Consider the following 25,517-nt stretch of genomic DNA (forward strand, 5'->3'; position numbering starts at 1 on the left):
AATGAACATGGATGGTACTGGTAATTTAGCCACATATATAAGGCTATTGCAGCTGTGACTATGGGGGAGTATATACAGTCCCTTACTTACTTAAGCCAGTATCATACCTAACATCAATCAAAGTCATGTGTCCTTATATACAGAATTAATTACAGTCTCTGCAACAAAGATCACAGTAAAAATCCCAGCCTTTCAAAATGCAGGACAGAAATTTCAGGTGCAGTCTCAATGCATCTATCTATAAAACGTCACTTGATTCAAGGCTGAGGAACATTACAGAAGAGGGGAAAGAAGATTGTAAGAGATTAAAGTATACTATGAGATGGTGTTCCAAAGTAACACCAGAAATTACACTTATAGCATCTCACTAACATGACTGCCTAAACAACAGCTGAGGAAGAGAGGAAATGGGGAAGTATGGAAGTTTATTTTTCTTTCTCTTTCAATTCCTTCTTCTTCTTCTTCTTCTTCTTCTTCCTCTTCCTCTTCCTCTTCCTCTTCCTCTTCCTCTTCCTCTTCCTCTTCCTCTTCCTCTTCCTCTTCCTCTTCCTCTTCCTCTTCTTCTTCTTCTTCTTCTTCTTCTTCTTCTTCTTCTTCTTCTTCTTCTTCTTCTTCTTCTTCTTCTTCTTCTTCCTCTTATTCTTCCTCTTATTCTTCCTCTTATTCTTCCTCTTATTCTTCCTCCTCTCTCTCTCTCTCTCTCTCTCTCTCTCTCTCTCTCTCTCTCTCTCTCTCTCCCTCTCTCTCTCTCTCTCACTCTTTCTCTCTCTCAGTGTTGGATATTTCCTGTTTACATTTCGAATGTTATTCCCTTTTCCAGGTTTCCAGTCCACAAGCCCCTTAACCCTTCCCCCTACCCTTCTATAAGGGAGTTCACCTCTCACTCACAGCCTCCCTACACCTCCCCACATTCTCCTACACTGGGGGTACAACATTGTCCGAAAAAAAATTGTTTCTCATTCCATTGTTTCTCAACAAGACCATCCTTTGCCACATGCAGTTGGAACCATGGGTCAGGCCATGTATAGTCTTGCTGTTGGAAATTTCGTCTCTGGAAGCTCTGTTTGGTTGAGATTGTTATTATTAACTTCAGTTCTTTCAATCCTTTCCCTAATTCCTCCAACTGGGGTCTGATTTGGTTCAGTGGTTTGCTGTTGCCATTTGCCTCTGTATTTGACATATTCTGGCTGTGTCACTCAGGAGAGATAAATATCCAGTTATCGTCAGCCTGCACTTCTTAGCTTCATACATCTTATCTAGTTTTGGTGACTGTATATGTATGGGCTACATGTGAGCCAGGCTCTGAACGGCAGGTCCTTCAATCTCAGTTCTAAACTTTGCCTCCTTATCCCCTCCCATGGGTATTTTGTTTCCCCTTTTAAAGAAGGAGTGAAGCATCTGCATTTTAATCATCCTTCTTGAGTTTCATGTGGTCTGTGTATTGCACGATGGGTAATTCAAGCTTTTTGGATAATATCTACTTACCAATGAATGCATACCAAGTATGTTTTTCTTTGATAGAATAACCTCATGTAGGATGATATTTTCTAGTTTATTCTATTTGCCTATAAATTTCATGAAGTCATTGTTTTGATAGCTGAGTAATATTCTACTGTGTAGATGTACCACATTTTCTGTATCCATTCCTTTCTTGAAGGGCATCTGGGTTCTTTCCAGCTTCTGACTATTTTAAATAAGGCTGCTATGAACATATTCGACTATATTGCACTGTTGTATGTTGGAACATCTTTTGGTTATATGGCCAAGAGACGTATTACTGGGTACTCAGGTAATGGAATGTCCATTTTTCTGAGGAAACTTCAGATGATTTTCAAAAGGGTTGTACCAGTCTGTAATCCCACCAACAATGGAGGAGTGTTCCTCTTTCTCCACATCCTTGCCAGCATCTGCTGTCACCTCAGATTTATATCTTACCCATTCTGACTGCTGTGAGGTGGAATCTCAGATTTGTTTTGATTGAATTTCCCTGATGACTAAGAATGTTGAAAATTTATTTAGGTGTTTTTTGACCAGTTGAAAACCTTCAGCTGAGAATGTCTTGTAACTCACTCTACCCCATTTTTAATAGGGTATTTTTGCTTTCTAGAGTCTAACTTCTTAAGTTCTTTGTATATTTTGGATATTATCCACTGTCAGATATAGGATTGGCAAAAATCTTTTCCAATCCGTTGGTTGCAGTTTTATCCTAATGACAGTGTCTTTTGCCTTACAGAAGCTTTGCTGTTTTATGATCTCCTATTTGTCAATTCTTGATATTAAAGCATAAGTCACTAGTGTTTTACTCAGGAAATGTTCTCCAATGCCCATGTGTCCAAGATTCTTCCCCACCTTTTCTTCCATTAGTTTGAGTGTATCTGGTTTTATGTGTAAGTCCTTGATTAACTTGTACTTAAGCTTTGTACTTGGTCATAAAATTGGGATTATTTTCATTCTTCTACATGCTGACTTCCAGTTGAACCAGCACTATTTCTGGAAAATGCTATGTTTCTTCATTTGGATGGTTTTATCTCCTTTGCCAAATATCAAACGATAGGGTGTGTGGGTTCATTACTTGGTCTTCAATTCTATTCCACTGGTCTATCCATCTGTCTCTTTACCAATACCATGCAGTTTTTTTTTTATCACTATTGCTCTGTAATACTGCTTGAGTTCAGGGGTGATGATTCCCCCAGAAGTTCTTTTTTTGTTGAGGATAGTTTTAGCTACATGGCTTTTTTCTTATTCGGAATGAATTTGCAAATTTCTCTTTCTAGCTTTATTAAAGAAGTGAGTAGGAATTTTGATGGAGATTACATTGAATCTGTACATTGCTTTTGGCAAAATAGTCATCTTTACTAAATTAATCCTGTCAATACATGAGCAAGGAATCTCTTTCTATGTTCTGAGATCTTCCTCAATTCCTTCCTTCAGATACTTGAACTTATTGTCATAGAGATCATTCATTTGCTTGTTTCAACTAACACCAAGTTATTTTATATTATTTGGGACTATTGTGGAGTGTGTGATTTCATTATTTTTCTCAGCGTGTTTATCCATTGAGGAGTGGAAGGATACTGGTATGTTTGAGGTAATTTTATACCCTGACACTTTACTGTAGTTATTTATCAGGTTGAGAAATTCTCTGGTGGAACTTTTGGGGTCACTTAAGTATATACAATCATATCATCTGCAAATAGTGATATTTTGATATCTTCTCTTCCAATTTGTATCTGGTTGAACCCCTTATGCTGTCTGATTTCTCTGACTATGGCATGGAGTCTTGTTTAGAATGAGTAGGGGAGAGTTGGGCAGCCTTGTCTAGTTCCTGGTTTTAGTGTGAATGCTTCAAATTTCTTTCCATTTAGTTTGATGTTAGCAACAGGTATGCTGTATATTTCTTACACTATGTATTTTTTTTTTTTTTTGGTTCTTTTTTTCAGAGCTGGGGAAAGAACCCCGGGCCTTGCACTTCCTAGGTAAGCGCTCTACCACTGAGCTAAATCCCCAGCCCCACACTATGTTTTGATATGAGCCTTCATTTCTTGATTTTTCCAGGATTTTTATCCACAAGGATTGTTGAATTTTGTCAAATGCTTTCACACCATCTAATGAAATGTTCATGTGCTCTTTAATTTTGAGTTTGTTTACATGATGGATTACATTCATGGATTTTACTATATTAAACCATGCTTCCATCCCTGGGTTCAAGTCTACTTGATCATGATGGATGATTTTTTTGATGTGTTCTTAGATTCGGTTTGCAAGAATGTTATACGTATTTTTCATCAATATTCATAAGGGATATTGGTCTGAAGTTCTCTTTCTGTGCTGAGTCTTTGTGTGGGTTAAGTATAAGAGTAATTGTGGATTCATGTAAGGAATGTGGTAGTTCTCTGTCTGTTTCAATTTTGTGGAAGAGTTTGGATAATATTTGTATGAGGTCTTCTAAGAAGGTCTGATAAAATTCTGCACTGAACCATCTCTACTTGGGCTCTGTTTGGTTGGGAGACTTTCAATATCTGCTTCTATTTCTTTAGGAGTTATGGGGTTCTTTAGATAGTTTATTTGTTCCTGTTTTAACTTTGCTACCTGGTATCTGTCTTCGAAATTGTCCATTCCTCCAGATTTTGTAGTTTTGTTGAATATAGGCTTTTATAGTAGAATCTGATGTTTTTTTGTTTGTTTTTTTTTTTTTTTTACTTTCTTCAGATTCCCTTGTTATGTCTCCCTTTTCTTTTCTGATTTTGTGAATTTCGATACAGTCTATTTTACCTCTGGTTGGTTTAGCTAAGGGTTTATCTATCTTATTGTTTTTGTCAAAGAAACAGCTCCTGGTTTTGTTGATTCTTTGTATGGTCCTTTTCATTTCTGCTTCATTGATTTCATCTCTGAGTTTTATTTCCTGCTTTCTACCCCCCTTGGGTTTATTTAGTTCTTTTTGTTCTAGAGCTTTTACATGTGCTATCAAGCTCCTGATATATGCTCTTTCCTGTTTCTTTTCGCAAGAACTCAGATCTATAAGTTTTTATTTTTAGCTCTGCTTTCATTGTGTCACATATGTTTGGGAATGTTGTGTCTTCATTTTCATTAAGTTCTAAGAAGTCTTTAATTTCTATCCTTATTTCTTCCTTGACCAGTTTGTCATGGAGTAAAGCATTTTTCAACTTCCATGTATACGTGAGCATTCTGACATTATTGTTATTGTTGAAGAAAAGTCTTAGTGTGTGGTGATCTTATAGAATGCATGGGATTATTTCTATCTTCCTGTATCAGTTGAGGTCTGCTGAGGGACCGATTGTGTGGTCAATTTTGAAGAAGGTTCCCTGACGTTATGAGAAGAATGTATATCCTTATATTTTAGGATGGAATGTTCTATAATTATCTGTTAAATCCATTTGGTTCATAACTTCTATTATGTTCTCTACATCTCTGTTTAATTTCTGTTTCCAAGATCTCTCCAGTGATGAGGATGGGGTGTTGAAATATCCTACTATTATCATGTCAGGTGCAATGTGTGCTTTTAGCTTTAGTAAGTTTTCTTTTATGAAACCTCAGGATTTCTCGTGAGTCATTTTTATTGCACAAATCCAAATGTAAATACAACATTCTAGTTCTTGAGTTAATATTCTGGAAATTTACCTGGGAGATGAAAGGCCTCACTCTCTAACTAGAGAGCTAACTATACAAATACAGAAATTACTAATGAAAAGTAAGTTGCTTTAAAAATATTTCATATTAAAAATATAGTCATTCTCTGTGTTCGCTGTGGGAAGGCTGTTTATTTGTTTTTGTTTTTTGTTTCTTTTATTTTAATATGGACAAATATTTACACTACATTAAAATAAGTGTGAAATGCATAACAATAGAATCCTATGCATTCCAGCATTTTTTTTTCTACAAGAACAGAGTCCACTGAATGGTCAAGTATGTTCAACAGCACTCTCGCTTCATAACTGTCAGAGCTTTAAGTCTACCCTATGTTCTCTACACTTAGATTTTTATAACTTTTGTATGAATGGGTCAGATCAATCTAATAGATCTAATAAAGTATTATACCTGACTATGTCCCCTGCCCCCACAAGAAAATCGTGTATTGTTTTTCTTTTTTTGTTGTTTTTGTTGTTTTTGTTGTTTTGGAGAGCTGTGTTTTTTCATTAACCCAAATAGAAAATTAATCTAGTGATCAATTATTGAACAGAAACGAAAATTATGTATTGTGGTGAGAAATTCCCCAAAATAGCGTGTACCCAAATGTAAATCTAAAATGTTTGTGGCTAGACATGCACACAAGCTAATGACCCATGTAGCTGACAAGCATTCCACACCTGATCAACTTAAGTGATTTGGGAAATTAACTTATTCATACAGAAGTAAACTCATGGGGAATGCTTTTTTTCTTAGCCGTGTTTATAAGTGATCAAATGGTGAAGCAGGATGTAAACAAATACTGTTATCCTTCATTGTTGCTTATGCTAACATTTTAATTCATGTACAACCTCTACGTGCTTTTTTCTATTGTGTTTTCTGTGTCTCTGTCTCTGCATGAATATATAGGCATACAAGTGTGTGTGTGAGTGTGTGTATGTGTGTGTGTGTGTGTGTCTTATATGGTATTTATAAACATAGATAACATGTTTATTTATCTAAAATTTGGAAATACTGAAGATCACATTTGATTTGTGGATTAACCATGTGCTGATCTACTCACATACCTCTGACATTTCATTATATCAAGTGAATAGAGAGAGAACCTAAGAGGCTGGTGATATCTCCTACTCTACACTTGTCAGGAAAAAGTGGTATATTTTTTGTCAAGAAAACCCAAACATCAGCAAAGACATATACACTCCACAAAACAGGAAAGGACATCTCATTTGAAGGGAAAAGTTATCAGAGTGTGAGAAAAATGAGTTTGCCACATTCCAATATTTGAGGGACATGAGACTGAACTTCAGAAGATATAATGGGAAGGGACAGGCAGAATCCCCAAGGAACCAAAGTACGCTTAGCACTGGAGTTCCTCATTACATGAGTGCTCAGATATTGGTAAGGATGGTAAACATAATGATAAGAACTTTGCAGTCCATACTCAGTCTCAATATAAGGCAACAATGTGAACAAGATGAAAAGTAGTCACCACCACAGTGCTAACAGCTACTTTAGCAGTGACATTGTGAGAAACAGAGTGTAACTATAGAGAGAAGAAAAGGTAGATATTTGAAAACAGACTAGGCTCTGCTGGAAATGAACAATTTTCCATGAAAGTAACCAAGCAATCACACCACAGGTGCCATATGCAAAAATGAGCAAAGAGGGATAAACTGTATAAATACTATGTGTACAGAAATACAGGTAGTTTGTTCGAATTCTATGATGTTGAGATTAAAGAATAGGAAGGAATTTCTATCAAGTCAGGCACCATATCCTGTTCTTAGAATACTCACATTCAAGAGACTGAGACAGAGAAATTAGGAATTTCAGGTTATCCCGGACTACATATCAAGACAATACATCTTTTATTCTTTTTTTTCTTTATTTAAATCAAAAGTCTGGTTGATAGAATATCACGAAAAATATTAAGAAAATAGAAATTTAACGCCTATGCAGTGATACTCCTGCTAAAAAACATGTTCTATAAAGAGACGTTAATTAGTAAGTTACAAATACCATCTGTCATATTGAAGGTTGTGGCACGAAGGGGTATGGTGTTGTTTGGTTGATCATTCTTCACTTCCATGTCTCACTTTACACATCTTAAAAAGCTTCTCTGATGACCTCCTTACTGTGTAGATATCAATATGTGCCTTGCCTTTAATTCTATGTATTAAAACCAGTTATCATTTATTTATCAAATGATTATTTGATTTTGCATTATCTTCAAAAATAATGGGTCTTGAGGAATTTATACCTTTATTGTGTGGGTTTGAATATTCATAATAGCAATCAGAGAATAATCAGGGCCCAACACACACACATGGTGGTTGGAGAGACTATACCTGTGGCAATACGAAAGCATAGAAATAAGTAGGTTGATCTATTTTTCTGCATAACATTTATAACTAGTTACTGATTAGAATGGGGAAAAAGTTGAGATACAGTCAAGGTTTTCTTTTCCTTAATTTCAATGATTGCTTATAGAGCATGTGAAACTGAACTCACCCATGGGAAAATTTCTGCCTGAACAGCATTAGTGCAAAGACTACAAGTTTGCACCAGCTTTGTAAATATTTGGACACTTGACTCAATGCTTAACACACTTTGGAAAATCTCCTGGTGTTAAGAGAGAAAGTATTAGATATGAAAATCTGTGAGAATAAATCACTTCTAAGCTTTGATTTTTGTGACTACAGAGAAAGACTTTGACTCTGATGTAACTGAGTGTCTAAAAGTATTAAAAAATCAATATCTCTTATCTGCAAGAATCCTTCTAATGGCTTAATGCTCTGTCTTCCAGGAGATGAGTGTTAATTGTGTCAATTGCTCTTTGTGGCAGGAAAAGGACTTGTCTGTCAAATGCTTTTCAATCGCCAAGAAGTTTGAGGTACCTGGAGAATGCTTCCTCCTGTCAACCCTCATCCTGCTCTCATTGCCTTTGTTATCTGCACTAGTCCATCTCTACACACCCCCATGTACATTTTTCTGATGAACTTATGTATCCTGAAAATTGGTTACACTAGTTCTGTCATACCCAATATATGGAGAGCCTTGAAAGTGAGATCTGAGGAATCTCTCAGGAGGGATGTGCCACACAGACGTTTTTCTTCACACTTTTTGTATAATTGAGTGCTGCCTATTGCCAGCCATGGCCTTTGTCCACTGTATGGCCCTGCTTCATTCTGAAGCCCAAATGAGTAGTGAGGTATGTTCCCACAAGGCAATTGTTTCATGGGGAATAGGTTGCCTTGTAGGGTTGGGAAAAAACTACTTGAGATCCAAATCTAACCACCCACAGGGAGTTGAAAAATTATTGGTCATCTTCCATACCACAGTGATATCCATGCTGAACCCATCATCTTTGCTTAAAGTACGAAGAAGTCAAGACAGGACTGAAAAGAACTCTGGGTCTGAAGAAGGTTCTGATAATAAATAGGTAATAAAGGATCCCAAAGTGCTCTTTCAAAAAGGTGCAAAGTCTGTGAAAGAAAGAAAAAAAATAATAACTGTGCTTTTTCTTGCTGTCTTGAAACAAACTTTAAGAAACATACCTTTTTTTAAAGTGTTCTCTTTATTCACCACCATGCTTAATTGCAAACAATTGTAAAGTATGCTTGCTACTAAATTACTTTAGTAGATTAATCCTGTACTTAAGTGGTTTCCTCTGGACAGAGTTTAAACCACATGTTAATGTCTCAGGGTCTTGAAAATTCTCTGTATCCATTCTTAGCTATTTGGAAATCTTTCAGAAATTGTTTGTACATGATCTCAGCTCGTTATGATACAATTCCATATTCCTCAGTACATGTAAATTCTTTGCATTGGACTGGAACTGCTAATTAGTTCTCAGGAGAGTGAATTGTTAACCTCTGCTTTGTGTACCATTTGATCAGTCCATACTTCAGTTTTGTTCACCCAGTGTCTATTATTTTGGAACAGGAGTAGTCTTTCCTCCACTTTTTGATTTCTAAAAGGGCTGTGGAAAAGAATTTCAGCCAGGTGATTCTCAACATCAATATCATAGTTTCAGATAAACACACACACACGTACACACACACACACACACACACACACACACGCACACACACACATACACACATGCACTTACACACACACATACAAATATGCATTCACATACAGGAACTGAAGTGGGTTTACAAGTGACCGAATACAAATATAAAAGTCAGCTAGAGTTATATAATTAGATTCAGGTTGCTATTCAACAGTAAAATAAAATAATATAAAATTAGAATCTTGAGTCTTTATGAGTATAATGAAACAAAAATAAAATTCCATTTAAGTGTGCTGAAAATATTGAAGACATTGACAAATTACCATGACACCAAAACTACAGTATTGTTTTAGGCATGAGTCACCCATACAGAAAGACAGTAATTATATTCTCCTCAGACTCATTGTTCTGAGTCTACTTACATGGAGTAAGGACCATTCAGGTCAAAATGTTGGTAAAAAAATGACGAGATGTTGAAAGCAATGCATAAAGTATTGAAGAGACACACAGTCTTTCCATAGGCATTAAGTAATTCTCTTTTAACTTCTATTACTTTAAAAGGAAATACAAAAGAAAATACATTAAAATATTTTAAATATGAAAGGAAAATAATTTAAAATAATTTCATTGCTCTATATTTGGTTCTTGTTAAGATGACAGATATCCTCCTAATGCTTAACTGCGATAAGCGAAGCAAGAAACACTTTGTGGTATCTGTGTCAAGTACATATAATCTCAACCTAAAAGAGGAAAACTACTGGGCAAATCCAAATTCAGAGACATTCTTGGAAGGTAAGTAGTTATCTTCAAAGGTGTGGTCACAGAAGATAAAAATAGTAATGAATTATCACAAAACTGAATGACTTAAGATATGTAATAAGTAAATGTTAACTGGATTTCTGGATTGGATATGGGCATAGAAAGTGTACAGTTCTAGAAACATTGTTGTTATGATTTGGTAAACCTACTGTGTTACTTGTAACAATTTTTTTTCAATTTTCTGATTTTTGAGAATTAGTCATTAGATTGCTTAAAGTATAAAAATTCAGGAATTAGGACACGACATAAAACCATACTGTTTCCTAGCAATTAAATCGGTTTTTCCTGTATAGTTTGAATTCTTCTTTATTTTTTGTATTTATTTATTTTTTTAATTTATTTATGTCTCAAATGCTGTCCTCCTTCCTGTTTTCCCCCCAGAGTCCCTTAAAACAAACAGCATCCCTTTCCGATTACTTCTTTCAAAAAGATAAAGCAACACTAGTTAAAAGTCATGTTTAGTCCCTTGATAGCTGTTCCTTTGGCCACACATTTGAAAATCTATATCATTGATAGTGCAGACATTAGGAAATATCTTCAAAAATGATCTTCAAAAATTAAATATTCTCCAGTAATCAGCTATCAGCTATCAGCTTGACAAAAGTGGAAGAATCCATGAACAAAAATATCCTTGTAATGTACGTAGAGAAAATTGATCAGACAAGAAGGAAAACATGTAGCAACCTTCCTGGATTCAACACAATAGAGCCTACGTTCCTGTAGTGTATTCTTCATGAGTTTATAGAGTTTATGGGCTAATACCTGGAAAAGAACTCCTACAAAAACCAGCAGCAAATTAACCACAAACTGCAATATTTATACAAGCCAAAGAAATATGTGTAAAGTATTATTTTCAGCTCTATATGAAAATATTAATGTTTTTTAATTCGTATATTAATAAAATTTTAATTTCATTTCTGCAAATTTTTATTGCAATTTTTTAAATAAATAGATTTTAAGTGACTTATGTGATCATTACCTTTTAGTGGTTTTGATTGCACTATAGAACAATAAAGTATTTATTTGACTGTGATCATTACTATGAATATTCACGAAAATCAAATTATGTCAAGCAGGAACTGCTCTTCTGTTTTTATACTTTTAGTTGTACATATGCTTGTTCACATGTGCAACACATGCATGCCTACTGTCCAGGAGGTTGAAGAAGGTGTGAGGTTCCGTGATGCTGAAATTACAGCCACTTGTGAGCTGTCAACGGGTTCTCTGGAAGAACAGGTAATGCTATTAATCACCGAATCATTCATTCATCTGCAGCAAACACCATTTTTTGTAAATATAGTGACTAAATTGTCCTGTCTTCTGCATAGACTACTGTTTTCTCAAATGTGATAATTTAATATTAAACATACACCCACCTGTTCTTAACTTCATATATATATATATATATATATATGTATATATATATATGTATATATATGTATATATGTATTTGTATATATGTATATATATATATATCATACACACACAAATACATACACAGCCACACACACTCACACTCACACACACACACACACACACACACACTGCTCTTACATTCGAGTTTACTTACTTACTTACACACACACACCTTCTTCTTACCTTCAAGTAGACTTAGTTATTTTCAGTTATTTGTTTATTTATTCACTTTACATGCTGCACACTGCCCCCTCCAGTTCACCCCTCTCACAATCCTTCTCCCAGCCTTTTCTCCTCTGAGCAGGAGGGGAACCCTCGGGTATCTCCTCACCTTGCATATCTAGTCTCTGTGATCACACCATCTGCTAGTGAGGACAGACACAGCAGCCTAGATGAATGGGTTGAGGAGGTAGAGGTCATATCCAGAAAGAGGCAGAGAGCTGGGGTAAAAGATGCCCATGAATCAATGGGTGTTTCCTTAGTTGAGACTCACAGCCTCAGTGATATGGACCTGAAGAAGCAATCTCCGGTAGCCAGAGAGCAAACCAAATGGAGTGATAAAGACACCTACTTTTGACCCAAAATTTATTCTGACCACAAGAAATGAAGGCGCCGTGCATAGAACAGAGAGTGAGGAAATATCAACCAATGGTTAGTGCAGATCGAGACCCATCCCAGGGATGAGCACCAATCCCTGACACTATTACTGACACTCTGTTATGCTTGGAGAAAGGAGTCTAACATGGCTTCCCTCTGAGACACTCCACTAAGCTGCTGACTCAGACAGAAGCAGACATCCATTAGCCATACCAGGGGTGGTGCTTGGGGACACAGATGGAAGAACAGAATGAAAAGGATTATGGCCTCTAAGGATATAGGCAGTCCACAGGCTTTGTCTTCATGTGGGTACCGAACAACTAGAATTGGGTTTCCCCAAAACATGTTGTATGTAGATGGGACATCTGTTTCTTTAAAATTCATTCATTTATTTACTCATTTTACATCCCAAGATCGGTGCTCCATCTTCAAGGTACGCCAACACCCATTGTCAGGGGAACCCATAAAAAGACAAAGCTATACATTTCCTACCTATGTCCTGGTGGCTCAGGCTCAGTCCATATTCACTCTCTGGTTGGTGGTTCAGTCTTTGAAAAACCCCAAGAGTCCCCATGAGTTGATTCTATTGGTCTTTCTGTGAAGTCCCTCATATTATCTGGGCCTTGATTCTTCACCTGTTTTTTTAAAGACTCCCCAAGCTCCAGCTAATGTTTGGTGGTGAATCTTTACACTTGTTTCTCTCAGGTATAGGGTGGAGTCACAGAGAGGAAAGTTATACTAGGAATCTGTGTGCAAGCATGATAGAGTATCTTTAATGTATCAGAGATAGGTGATTGCTCATGCGGTAGGTCTCAATCTGTAATAACCATTGGTTGGACATTCCTTCCATGTCTACTGTTTCTATCTTTGTCTCTGAAGATCTTGTAGGCTGTGTTAACTTTGGATTGAAGGTTTAATGGGTGGGTTTTTTTCCTTGTCACATCACTGTGGGTCATTCCTGGCTACAGAATTGGCAAATTAAGGATCTGTACCCTCACTGCTACAGTCACCCCAATAGACATCCTGGGGACTCGCCTTTCCCAGTTCTCTGGATCTTCCTTGAGATGTGCACCCCAAACTTGTGATTTCCATTCTCTTTTCCCTGCTTTCCCTATAACTAATTCCTCCAAAGCCCACTCCCTTCCCTACCTCCCCTCCCTTTCAGTTTCCTCCCTCCATCCTCCTCAATATTTATTATGCTAAATGCATTTTAAAGTCAATATTTAGGAAGAAACACTGAAAAGTTTAGAAAGTATCCCACTCACATGTTGCTAACAGTGGACTGTGCTAGTGGAAATGTGTCTCTACAACCTCTCAGTACTAGAAGTGGTCTTAGGCTTCCTATGTGTATAGATATTGGTCTTTCTCAGATTTCTGGCACGGTTGGAGACTGATTATAGTCTCGTTGCTTATCAGGCCGTATAACTCTGGATATACATATTTTTCGGATAGTTATCAGATAGTATACAATCTAGCCAAGACATAATATAGATTTTAAGCCTTTCTGAAGCTGAAATGAAGAACTAAATGTTATTTCTAACTGATATAGTGACAGACTGGGTGTTGAGTATATCAAATGCTTTAAAATTGTTGAATGGTAATAATCTTACTCAATTGATATGTAAATTAAAAGTCTGTTTAACTGGACAAAAAGGGGGAAACATTGTTTACACTGAAGTTATCTGTATTTTGATGCTAATCCACTGCTCTAAGGACAGGTGCCTTGTCCTGTATTCAGAACTCAGGTGAATTCTCCAAAACCACTTTCCCATTAAATTTGTGAAGTACAGGTGAGGGGCGGGTCCAGGAAAGAAGGAGGCCTATCATTGGAGGAAGGAAGAATGGGCAGGAAAGAAGTTTGAAGGAAGTAGAAGAGACTAGAGGAAAAAGGAGAGACAGGAAGAGGAGAGGTGAGAAGCCATAGCAGGTGAAGTTAAGATTCTGCTCTGTTTATTTACTTGTTGTTATTAATGTTCCAAAGGTATGGATGGTACCAGGCTTGGTATGCTTAAGTGGGCTATTATATCTTATCAATTGGGTCAAAGATTATTTTGTTGTGTGTTCTTTTATGTGAGGATTTGAGTAAGAATGTGTGTGGCAGTAAGAGACACTGGGAAGATGAGGAGTAGGGCTGTATTCAACCAAGATATCTAGCAGAGGCTTGGGAAACTATGGTGACAGTGTAAGCGGGGTAAAAGACTACTTTTTTATTTTTATATTTTTGCAACAGCACATTCACTTCTGTATTTGACATGCTCTAGGTGTGTCCCTTAGGGAAGATCTATATCTGGTTCCTGACAGAATGTGCTTCTTAGGTTCATCAATCTTATCTAGTTTTGGTGGCTGATTATATATATATATATATATATATATATATATATATATATGTATGTATATGTATATGTGTATATATATATTATATATATATGTATATGTGTATATATATATATATTATATATATGTATATGTGTATATATATGTACATATATGTATATGTGTATATATATATATATATATATATATATATATATATATATATATATATATATATATATACTTTTGGTGGTTCCTAGAGCTATGAGATTAGGTGGAATTTTAACATGGATTCTGAGCAGCTACGTCAAGAATGTAGAATCCACAAATGCCAATGACAAATAGAATCGCTCCTGTTTTTATGAGCCTATTAAAGTTGAGGTTTCACTGGACCTCAAGTTCTTCCCTCCCTGTCAATCCTCCTTTATCTTATCTTTGGCCAGAAGAAAGAATCATTTTAAAACATCCAAAATGCTGAAATATCACCCTTTGGAACACAGGAAGGTACATATTACAGAAATGATATCTAATGGGACTACAGAAACATTTTCGATTGTCCCTGCTCTCCTTTTATTTACTCAGGCAGCTATGTATATGCATAAAATAAAAATTTGATAGCTTATCATTTTAAGTAGATACACAATATTTACACTTGCAAATTCACTTTATAGCTTGGCCACCTTTGTTGCCAAAATCATTGCAAAGATCTAGAATTGGTAAACAGAATGTTTGAGTACACATACAGGAATATCTATAAAGTCCCCTATCAAGGAATGAACAATTAGAAAATGAAATACAAAATTCACTCAGTTAAATGCCTGTAGAGAAAAAAAATGGCCTTTGAGAAAGAGGGAAAATCTAGAAAATTGAACTGTTTGTAACAGGAATGGACCCGGTAATAGAGTTATTATCCAGAAGAATCTCCTACAACCCATGTTCCTAGATCTTTTCTACCCAATACAAGCCCCTAACTGACTTGGTCCGTTAAGAGCCTGTAACCACTGATGAAAAAAAGAGAAGTTTCCAGCTGTAGAGAGATATAGTACATAAAGGTTACCACTGTGTCACAGGAGACTCTCCTGGAAAAGGCACCCTTGAATCTGGTCAATATAAGGAAAGCAGGTAGGCCATGGCAGTTCTCAGTGACATCATCATTTGGCCCTCCCTGAAAAATTTCTTGTACCCTGGAGAGCACTAGCTTTTGTGATGTCACAAGGAACTGCATCACAGATATTCCGGCAGTACATCTTGGGAATACTAAATGGCCTTTATTTCAGTACAAACAGTCATTTGGGAGGGAGAACAAAGAGTATGTACATAACAGAAATGAGTAGAAGAATGTTGGCCTTCTGTTTAGTTTAAAAAAATGAAATATGTGGTACATGGGAAAGCACAGTGAGTGCTGTGTAGGGGTTGTGAGGGTTCACTGAACACATAGCCTTGATCTGAGCCTTCCATATATGGGATTCAGGAATTGCGAACCTCTCAGTAGCATCTGGTTTTCCTTGCTTGTTATGGTTCCTGGGAATCAGAGATTTTTTATCATTAATTTTATTATTCCAAAAGTCAGGTGTTGGGACAGGTATAGTGTTTTTTTTTTTTTCTGAGAGCTCATGGCTTTTATTTTTTCCCCCAAAAGGAAAAAGACCTATGGAGGAAGGGAAAGACAAGTATTGTATGCTCAGCTCAGAGTAATCTCCTCCAGCTTTGGATTCCTATAGTACAGTTTCTGTCTGACACTGATATTTGGGAGAGAGAAACGCTTCTATTTGAAACTTCATCACCTCATTCTTTCCACTAGTGTTATGCTGACTACCATTCCCTGACAGTGTCCCTCTAGATTTCTGAATCAATATGTCTGATTACCTTGCAGTTTTATTTACTTATATTTCTTTGATTTTTTTTTAATTTTTAAGTTAATTTTAATATTTTTTGGATATTTCTATATCTACATTTTAAATGTTTTTTTTCCTTTCCCAGTATCCTCTCCATAAGAGACCTGAACGTTTCCCTTCCTTTACATTTAAACCCCTCTTACTTCCCCTCGACATTTCCTTGAACTGGGAGTCAAACCTAGGGAGAACCAAGGGCCTCTCCTTCCTTTGGTGTCCAACAATGCAATCCTCTGCTACATATGCATTTGGACCCATAGGTTTGCCCATGTACAGTCTTTGAATATCTGTATAGTACCAGAATGTTCTTGTTCATTGTCATTGTTCTACTGATGGTGTAGAGCATCTTCAGCTCTAGTAATCCTTTCTCAAAATTTACCAAGAAGAGGTCCATTTACAATTCTCTGGTTTGCCACTGGCATTCACTTGTGTAAATAACATGCTCTAGCTGTGTCTCTCAGGAAATATATATAACCTGTCCCTGGAAGCATGTACTTCTTAGCTTCATTAATCTTAATCATATCTAATTTTGGTGGCTGATCTATCTATCTATCTATCTATCTAGTTATCTATCTAGTTATCTATCCATCCTTGTCTCTGTCTCTGTCTCTGTCTCTCTACATATATATATATATATATATATATATATATATATATATATATATATATTTGGTGGCTTCTACATCTAGGAAATTATGTGAAATTTTAATATGGATTCTGCGCTCCTAGGTGAAGAATGGAGTATCCACAAATGACAATACCAAATATATTCCCTCCTGTTCTTTTGAGCCTATTGAAGTTGAGGTTTTAATGGAACTCAAGCCATTCTTCTCCCTTCCCATCATCCTGTATCTATTGTTTGGCTTGAAGAAAGTATCATTTTAAAACATCCAAAAGCCTGAAGTCTCACCCTTGGAACACAGGAAGGTAGATATTAAAGAAATGATATCTAATGTGACTACAGAACTGCTTTCTATAGTCCATGCTGTCCTTTGATTTACTGATGTCAGGTAATTTCTGCATTAAATAAAAATTTGGGCGTTTATCATTTGAAGTAGGTACACAATATTTACACTATTAAATTCACTCTTTAGCTTGGCCAGCTTTGTTGCGAAAATCATTGCAAAAAACTAGATTTGGAAAACAGAATTATTGAGTACACATTCAGGAATACCTATAAAGTCCCCTATCAAGGAATTAACAATTAGAAAATGAAATACATAATCCACTCATTTTAATATCTGTAGGGAAACAATGTCCTTTGGGAAACAGATAGAACTTAGGAAATTGAACTGTTTGTCACAGGAATGGACCTGGTAATAAAATTATCCAGAAGGCTCTCCTACATCCCATGTTACTAGGTATTTTCTACACATGCCAAGACCCTGAATAACTTTGTCCATTCAGAGCAGGTAACCACTCATAAAGCAAAGGGAACTCTCTAGCATTAGAGAGATATTCTGCATAAATGTTTCCACTGTGTCAAAGGAGACACTCCTGGAAAGGGCACCCCAGAATCTGGTCAATATAAAGAAAGATTTTTAGCAGGTAGGCCATGGCAATTCTCAGGGATAACGTCATTAGGCCGTCTCTAAAAAATCTCTTGCAATCTAGAGAGCCCTAGCTTCTTCTGTTATATCAAAAGTAATGTTGTGACTGCAGCTGCCTCTCAGACATTCCTTTAGTACCTCTAAGGTTTTTTAATTGGCCTTTATTGTAGTTTAAACAGCTACTTAGGAGGGAGAACAAATAGGATGTAGATATCAGAGATGGGGGGAAGGAAGTTGGCCTAATGTTTTAGTTTAAAAATCGAAGAAATACATGGTACATGGGAAAGCTCTGGGTGCTGTGTAGGGGTTGTGAGGGTACACTAAACACATCGCCTTGATCTGAACCTTCCACATATGGGATTTAGGAGGTGAAAGCCTCTCAGTAGCATCTGCATTTCCTTGCTGGTTATGGTTCCTGGAAATCAGAGATTTTTTATTATTAATTTCTTTATTCCAAAAGGCAGGGGTTCGGAAGGGTTCAGTTGTTTTTCTGAGAGCTGATGACTTTCATTATTTTTTTTTCCATGAGAAAAAGTTCCTAAGGAAGGAGTGATGACAAGTATTGTATCCTCTCCTCAGTGTAAATTCCTCCTTGCTTTGGATTCCTATAGTGCACTTTGTTTCTGACACTGATATCTGGGACAGAGATATGCATCTAGCTGAGACACCATCATCTCAGTCTTTCCACTAGTATTACTCTGATTACAATTCACTGACAGGTACCCTTTAAATTTCTGGGTCGATATGTATGATTCCTTGACAATTTTCTTTTCTTTTACTTATATCATTTTTTAAGCAATTTATTGCTTTTTTAATTGGATACTTCTATATTTTCTTTACAAATATAATTTCCTTTCCCAGTTTCCTCTCCAAAAGAGCCCTGACCTGTCCATTTTCCCTTTTTCTATAACCCCCTTACTGCCTCTTGACATTCCGTTGATCTGGGAATCAAACCTAGGGTGGACCAAGGGCCTCTTCTTCCATTGTTGCTCACCAAGACCATCCTCTGCTACATATGGAATTGGAGCCATTGGTCTGTAATGTGCAGTCTTGAATGATGATTTAGTACCAGAAAGGTTTCGTTCATTGTCATTGTTCTTATGGGGATTAAAGCCCCATTCATATCTTGTAATTCTTTCTCAACATTTACCAACAAGAAGTCCATTTTCAGTACAGAATTTGCCGTTATCGTTTAACTCTGTATTTCACATACTATAGCTGTGTCTCTCAGGAAAGGTCTATATCTGTTCCTGGCATAATGTATGCACTTCTTAGCTTCATCAATTTTATATCGTTTTGGTGGCAGATGTATATATATATATATAATACTTTTGGTGGCTCCTACAACTAGGTGGTTAGGTGGAATGTTAACATAGAATCTTCCCAACTAGGTAAAGAATGTAGAATTCAGAAATGACAATGTCAAATGGACTCCATCCTGTATTATGAACATATTGAATTTGAGGTTTGACTGGTGGTAATGCCATTCTTCTCCCTGCCTATCCTCCAGTATCTAAGGTTTTTACTTAAGAAAGAATAATATTAAAACATCCAAAACCCTCAAGTCTGGCCATGGGAACACAGGAAGATAGGTAGTACAGAATTAATATCAAATGGGACTAGAGAACCGAATTCTATAGTCCATGTGTTGCTGATGTCTGGTAATTTTTAGATGAAATAAGCATTTAGGAGTTTATCATTTGAAGTGAGTACACAGTAATTACACCATTATGCTCAGTCTATAGCTAGGCACAATTTGTTGCCAAATCATTGTAGAAAATGGAATTGGAAATCAATATATTTGAGTACACTTTCAGGAATATTTATGAAATGCCCTGTCAATGAAATTACAATAAGAAAGTAAAATACAATATTCATTTAATTACAGGACTGTAGGGAAAATACTGGCCTTTGTGATACATAGATAACCAAGAAAATTGAACTCTATGTCACTGGAATGAACCTGGGAATAAAAATATTATCTAGAAGAACTTCCTACACTAGATGTTCCTTAAACTTTTCTACCCATGCCAAGGCCCTTATTAACTTTTTCCATCCCAAGCATGTAACTGCTTAAAAAATCAAAGAGAAATCTCTAGCTTAAGAGAGATGGAGTATGTAAAGGTTTCCACTGTGTCACAGGAGACATACATGGAATGGGCACCCTCGAATCTGGTCTATGTAAGGAAAGCTGTTTAGCAGGTATACCATTGAACTTCTCAATGACATAATCATTAGGCCCTCCCTGAAACATCTCTTGTAACCTGGAAAGCCCTAGCTTCTGTGATGTCACAAGTATTGTTGTGACTGAAACTCCCTATCAGATATCACTTCAGTACCTCTAGTGTTTACTAATTGAATTCTAATTCAGAGTAAACAGCCATTTTGGAGTGAAAGCAAAGAGGATGAAGAGATCAGAGATGGGGAGAAGGATGCTGGCCTTCTTTCTTGATATAAAAAAAGGAAGAAATACATGGTCCTTGGGAAAGCTCAGTGAGTCATTGGTACAGATTGAATGGGATGGCTGAAGAGACAGCCTTGATCTGAGCCTTCAATATAAGGGTAACAGAAGCTGGGAGCCTCCCAAAAACATCTGGAATTCCCTGTTATTATAGTTCTTGGAAGTCAGAGAATTTATATCATTTATTTCTTTATTTCAAATCCAAGTTTTGGGAAGGGCACAGTTGTTTTCCTGAGATCTCACAGCCTTTATTCTTTTTGTAAAAAAAAAAGTGTTCTAAGGAAGATAGGATTGACAAGTATTGTGTCCTCTTCTCAGAGTAAACTCCACCATGCTTTGGATACCTATGCTGCCATTTGTGTCTGACACTGATATCTGGGAGAGAGAAGTGCTTCTGTTTGAGACTTCATCATTTCAGTCTTTCCACTAGTTTTACTCTGAATACCACTTTGGATTTCCGAGTCAATATATGTGATTAATTGTCAGTTTTCTTTCTTATCTTTCATTATATTTACTCTTTAGCAAATTTTATTGTTTTTTTTTAACTTGTTGTTTCTATATTTAAATTTAAAATATTATTTCCTTTCCCAGATTCCTGCCCTTAAGATCCATATCTGTTCCCTTTCCTTCTTTTCAAACCCCCTTTTCTGCCAATTGACATTCCCTTGAACTAGGAGACAAAGCTAGGGAGGACAAAAGGCTTCTACTCCCATAGTGCCCAACAATGATGGGGAGAAGGAACCTGGCCTTCTGCCGTGGTATTAAAATAAGAGAAAAATACGTCATCCTTAGGAATGCTAAGTGCATACTTCATAGCTGTTGACTGGAGTATCTAAAGAGATAGCCTTGATATGAGCCTTCACCATATGGGAATCAGGAGCTGAGAGCTCCACAGAAGCATCTGTAATTCCAAGTTCTTATGGTTCCTGGAAGTCAGAGTGTTTATATCATTCATTGATTTATTCCAAAAGCCAAGTTTTGGGAACAGTACAGTTGATTTGCTGTGACCTCATGGCCTTTATTTTTTTTTTTGTCCAAAAGAAAGACGTCCTAAGGAAGAAGGGAAAGACAAGTATTGTGTCCCTAGCTCAGAGTAAACACCTCGATGCTTTGGATTCCTATAGTGCAGTTTTTATCTGACTCTGATATTTGGGAGAGAGATGTGCTTCTAGTTGAGACTTCATCATCTCTGTCTTTCCACTAGTATTACTCTGAATACCACTTTAGATTTTCGAGTCAATGGGTTTGATTAGATGACTGTTTTCTTATCTTTTATATCTTGAGTTTATTTATTTTTTAGCAAATTTAATTGCTTTTTTTTAAACTAGATGTTTCTCTATTTACCTGTAAAATATTATTTTCTTTCTAATTTTCCTTCTTATAAAATCCCTACCTATTCACTATCCCTTCTTTAATGACACTTTCTGCCCCTTGACAATCCCTTGAACTATAAGACAATTCTGGCTTGGTTCAAGGGCTTCTCCTTCCATTGGTGTCCATTAAGATCATCATCTGCCACATATCCATTTAGAGAAATTGGTCTGTCCATGTAAAGTCTTTTAATATTGGTCTAGTACCAGGAAGTTCTGGTTCATTGGTACCGTTGTTGTTATGGTGTTGAAAGCACCTTCAACTCTTGTAATCCTTTCTCAAAATCTACCAAAAAGAGGTCCGTTTTCAGTTCACTGGTTTGCCACTAGCATTCACTTCTGTAATTGACATTCTCTAGCTATGTCTCTCAGGAAATATCTACATCCAGGTCCTGGTACAATGCACTTCTTAGCTTCATCAATCTTATTTAATTTGGTGGCTGTTATATATACTTTTGGTGACTCCTACAATTATGAAGTTAGGTGGAATTTTAACATGGATTCTGTGCAAATAGGTCAAGAAGGTAGAATCCACAAATGGCATTGCCAAGTAGACTCTCTCCTGTTCTTATGAACCTATTGAAGTTGAGGTTTCACTGGTCCAGAAGCCATTCTTCTTTGTGATCATCCTCCTCTACCTTCTGCTTGGCCTTAAGAAAGAAACATGGTAAAACATCCTAAACAATTAAATCTGGGCCTGAGACACTAGAATGTAGATATTTTTGCAGATGATATCAAAAGTGACTAGAAAAGAAAATTCTATGCTCCATATGGTCCTTTTTTAACTGATAACTGGAAATTTTGGATAAATTATAATTTTGGAGTTTATCGTTTGATGTCGCTACACCATATTTACACTGTTATACTCAGTCTATTGCTGTGCGCCTTTGTTGAGAAATCATTGCAAAAAATGAGTTAGAAATTAGAATGTTTGAGTACACATTCAGGAACATTTATAAAATCACCTATCAAGGAATATACAGTAAGAAGTGAAATACAGTATTCATTAAAACTAAAGGTCTGTAGGGAAAATACTGGCCTTTGTGATACAGAGAAATCCTAGAATTTGAACTGTATTTCACAGTAATGTACCTAGGAATAAAATATTATCTAGAAGAATCTCCTACACTCCATGTTCCTAAATCTTTTCTACCCATGCCAGGTCCCTGACCAAATTTCACCATTTAGAGCATGTAACCACTAATGAAGCAAAGATAAGTTTGTAGATTTAGAGAGATGGAGTTCGTAAAGGTTTCCATTGTGTCACAAGAGACATACCAGGAAAGGGCACCCTTGTATCTGGTTCATGTAAGGAAGCTATTTAGCAGGTAGGATTTTTCTGTGATGTCACAAGTGTTGTTGTGACTGCAACTCCCTTTCAAATATTCCTTCAGGACCTCTAGAGTTTACTAACTGGCCTGTAATTCAGAAAAACGAGCCATTGGGGAGTGAGAAGAAAGAGGATGAAGAGATCAGTGATGGGGAGAAGGAAGCTGGTCTTCTGACTTGGTGTCAAAAAAAAGGAAGAAATATGTGGTCCTTGGGAAATCTCAGTGAATCCTTGGTAGGGGTTGAGGAGGATCACTGAAGAGATAGATTGGATCTGAGCCTTACACATATGGGAATCAAGAGCTGTGAGCCTCTCCGAAACATCTGGACTTCGCAGTTCTTATGCTGCTGGAAGTCAGAGATTTTATATCATTCATTTCCTTACTCCAAAAGCCAAGTATTTGGATGGTCACAGATGTTTTCCTGAGAGCTCATGGCATTAATTCTTTTCGTAAAATATAAAAAGGTCCTAAATAATAAGGGAGAGAAAAGTATTGTGTCCTCTGCTCAGAGCAAACTCCTCCATGCTTTGAATACCAATAGTGCAGTTTGTTTCTTACACTAATATCTGGGAGAGAGCAGTCCTTCTAGTTGAAACTTCATCATCTCAATCTTTCCACTAGTATTTCCACTGACTAACACTTAAGTTTTCTGAGTCAATTGGTGAAATAAGCTTGCATTTTTCCTTTCTTTTCTTTCTTTCTTTTTTAAAAATTTTTTAGCAAAACTCTCAAATATCCTGGGTGACGATGTAGATTAGACCCATCAGATGAAATTAAGAATTGAAAAACTCTCTTGGGGATGAAAATGGTAAGGAAATCACATTGATGTATCATAAATGCAGTGCCAAGAGCAATATTAATACTAGTCTGGGGAGATGCTGCCTTTATCAGAGACCACAGACCTTTAGTTTAGAATGATTCAGTACTAAACTGGGAATGGAAAATGATGGTTGATATGGTTCTAACAGATCTTATAACATTAAAAAGGGTCTCTTCCAGATCAGAGAATGATTATTGTAAAGCAACTTCCAGAATAAACTTATGAGACCCACCATCAGCCTGTGAAATAATGTGCGAAAGAAGAAATTAGTGTCTCTTCAGGGACAAACTGTTGCTTTCAAACAAACAGTAAAGTGTCCATTCTATGAATGATACATAGATATATACACATTATAGCAGGATGAATACAGAGTTTCTTCAGGTCCATGAAAGAGGTATTCAGCAGTTGACCTGGCTCAGCAATAAAGTTATTTTTTGCCAACTCATGAGACCTGAGCTCCTTCACTAGGAGATCCATGATTGAAGGAAAGAACAAACTTCAGACAACTTGTCTCAGATTTCTATGTAGTTCAGATTTCCTGGTCTTGGTCCTCAGAAGGAAGGACATCTTGTTTTTCAATTCTTGTTCATCCTATAATCCTTCTCTCTGATGCACTAATGCAAATAAATTAGGGTGCATTTCATTGATAGATTACAATTGATATTTTAATTCTGTTGCCAAGAACTATAGAAAATAAGAAGGGCTGTATCAAAGCATCCTTTGAAAGTCAGACTACGGGAATGTGTCCATTGGAAATTTGTAACTTAGCTGAAACTCTTACTAGAGACAAACTGCCATAAAAGGTCTTCTCTAGATACCTGGTGTAGTAGTTGGTGTTCCCAACAGATAGTAAAGGATGAATCTCTCTGTATAGAGGAATCTGATTGTTCAAAATGATCACAGACTACGGACCACATAATTTAACAATGGCTGACTATTTGTAAACTCCTAGAATCCATTAGATTATTAGTCCAAAAGGCTTGGTGTCTCATCTGGTCATAAGTATATGGATAAATTTTCAGTATGCAGGTTCTAATGTATGTGAGGGTTTGGTAGCATTGTGAGTGCAAACATGAAAAAGTAAAAGCTTCATTCTTCCATGTTTTCTATGGGGATTCAAATAAAAGGCATAGTTAAGAATAGACTGGGATTGCCATTCTCAAACAGACCAGTATCTTCAACTGAACATTCATTTCTGGGAAGCTGCACGCTGTCAGAATGGCTCAGGTGTATGTGAACTGCAAGATCTAGTCTGGGAAGGCAGTCCTGTTCATCAATCACACCTGCCACTATTACAGAAACACCCAAGACATCCTCAATCAACTTTTTTGGACACATGGTCTTCTGGGATTCGAAGAGATTAGATCTACTAACAACAACAATGCGATTCAAGATTACTTACAACAGGTCACTGGAGTGAGAATAGTTCCTTGGATCTTTAAAGGTAGAGAAAGACTGCATAGGTAGTCACAGTGATCTAATCTCCCTGCAACAGAAAGAGAATATAATGATGTTGCTGAAGCAGTTTGGAGCTCTGCAGTTATAAAAGGGATGGCTGTAAAAGCCCATGCTGACAGCAGACATTCAACCATGCTGAGAGTTGAAGTGCATCACAGATGATTTCAGTATTTTCTTAGGATTGGGATTTAGAACAAATTGGCTTTTATTCTATTCCTCAGTGCAAAAAATCTGTTGCTGTTTGCCTCAACCCATGGGGTAGGGAAACTTAAGAGGCAACAGAGGTTTGATTTTCCAGTCTTCATGTTCTGACATGTCTCTACC

The 25,517-nt window shown here is 36.6% G+C and overlaps 1 protein-coding gene across 7 annotated transcripts in view; it reads left to right on the plus strand.

The window, feature by feature from the left end:
• LOC134484566 (uncharacterized) overlaps positions 1-25,517 on the plus strand; it is a 130,716-nt gene that overhangs the window by 65,075 nt on the left and 40,124 nt on the right. For 5 of the 7 annotated variants that reach the window (XM_063280692.1, XM_063280691.1, XM_063280695.1 and 2 more), the window contains 2 exons: positions 9,820-9,958; positions 11,091-11,221. In XM_063280692.1, the coding sequence (XP_063136762.1) occupies positions 9,820-9,958; positions 11,091-11,221 (270 nt within the window). Of the gene's footprint in view, positions 1-773; positions 8,591-9,819; positions 9,959-11,090; positions 11,222-16,932; positions 20,325-25,517 lie in introns of those variants that run through there. The other 2 variants (XM_063280697.1, XM_063280696.1) reach the window with 2 other exon arrangements.

This window comes from Rattus norvegicus (genome assembly GCF_036323735.1).
Source record: "Rattus norvegicus strain BN/NHsdMcwi chromosome Y unlocalized genomic scaffold, GRCr8 chrY_unlocalized_10, whole genome shotgun sequence".
Lineage (NCBI taxonomy): Eukaryota > Metazoa > Chordata > Mammalia > Rodentia > Muridae > Rattus > Rattus norvegicus.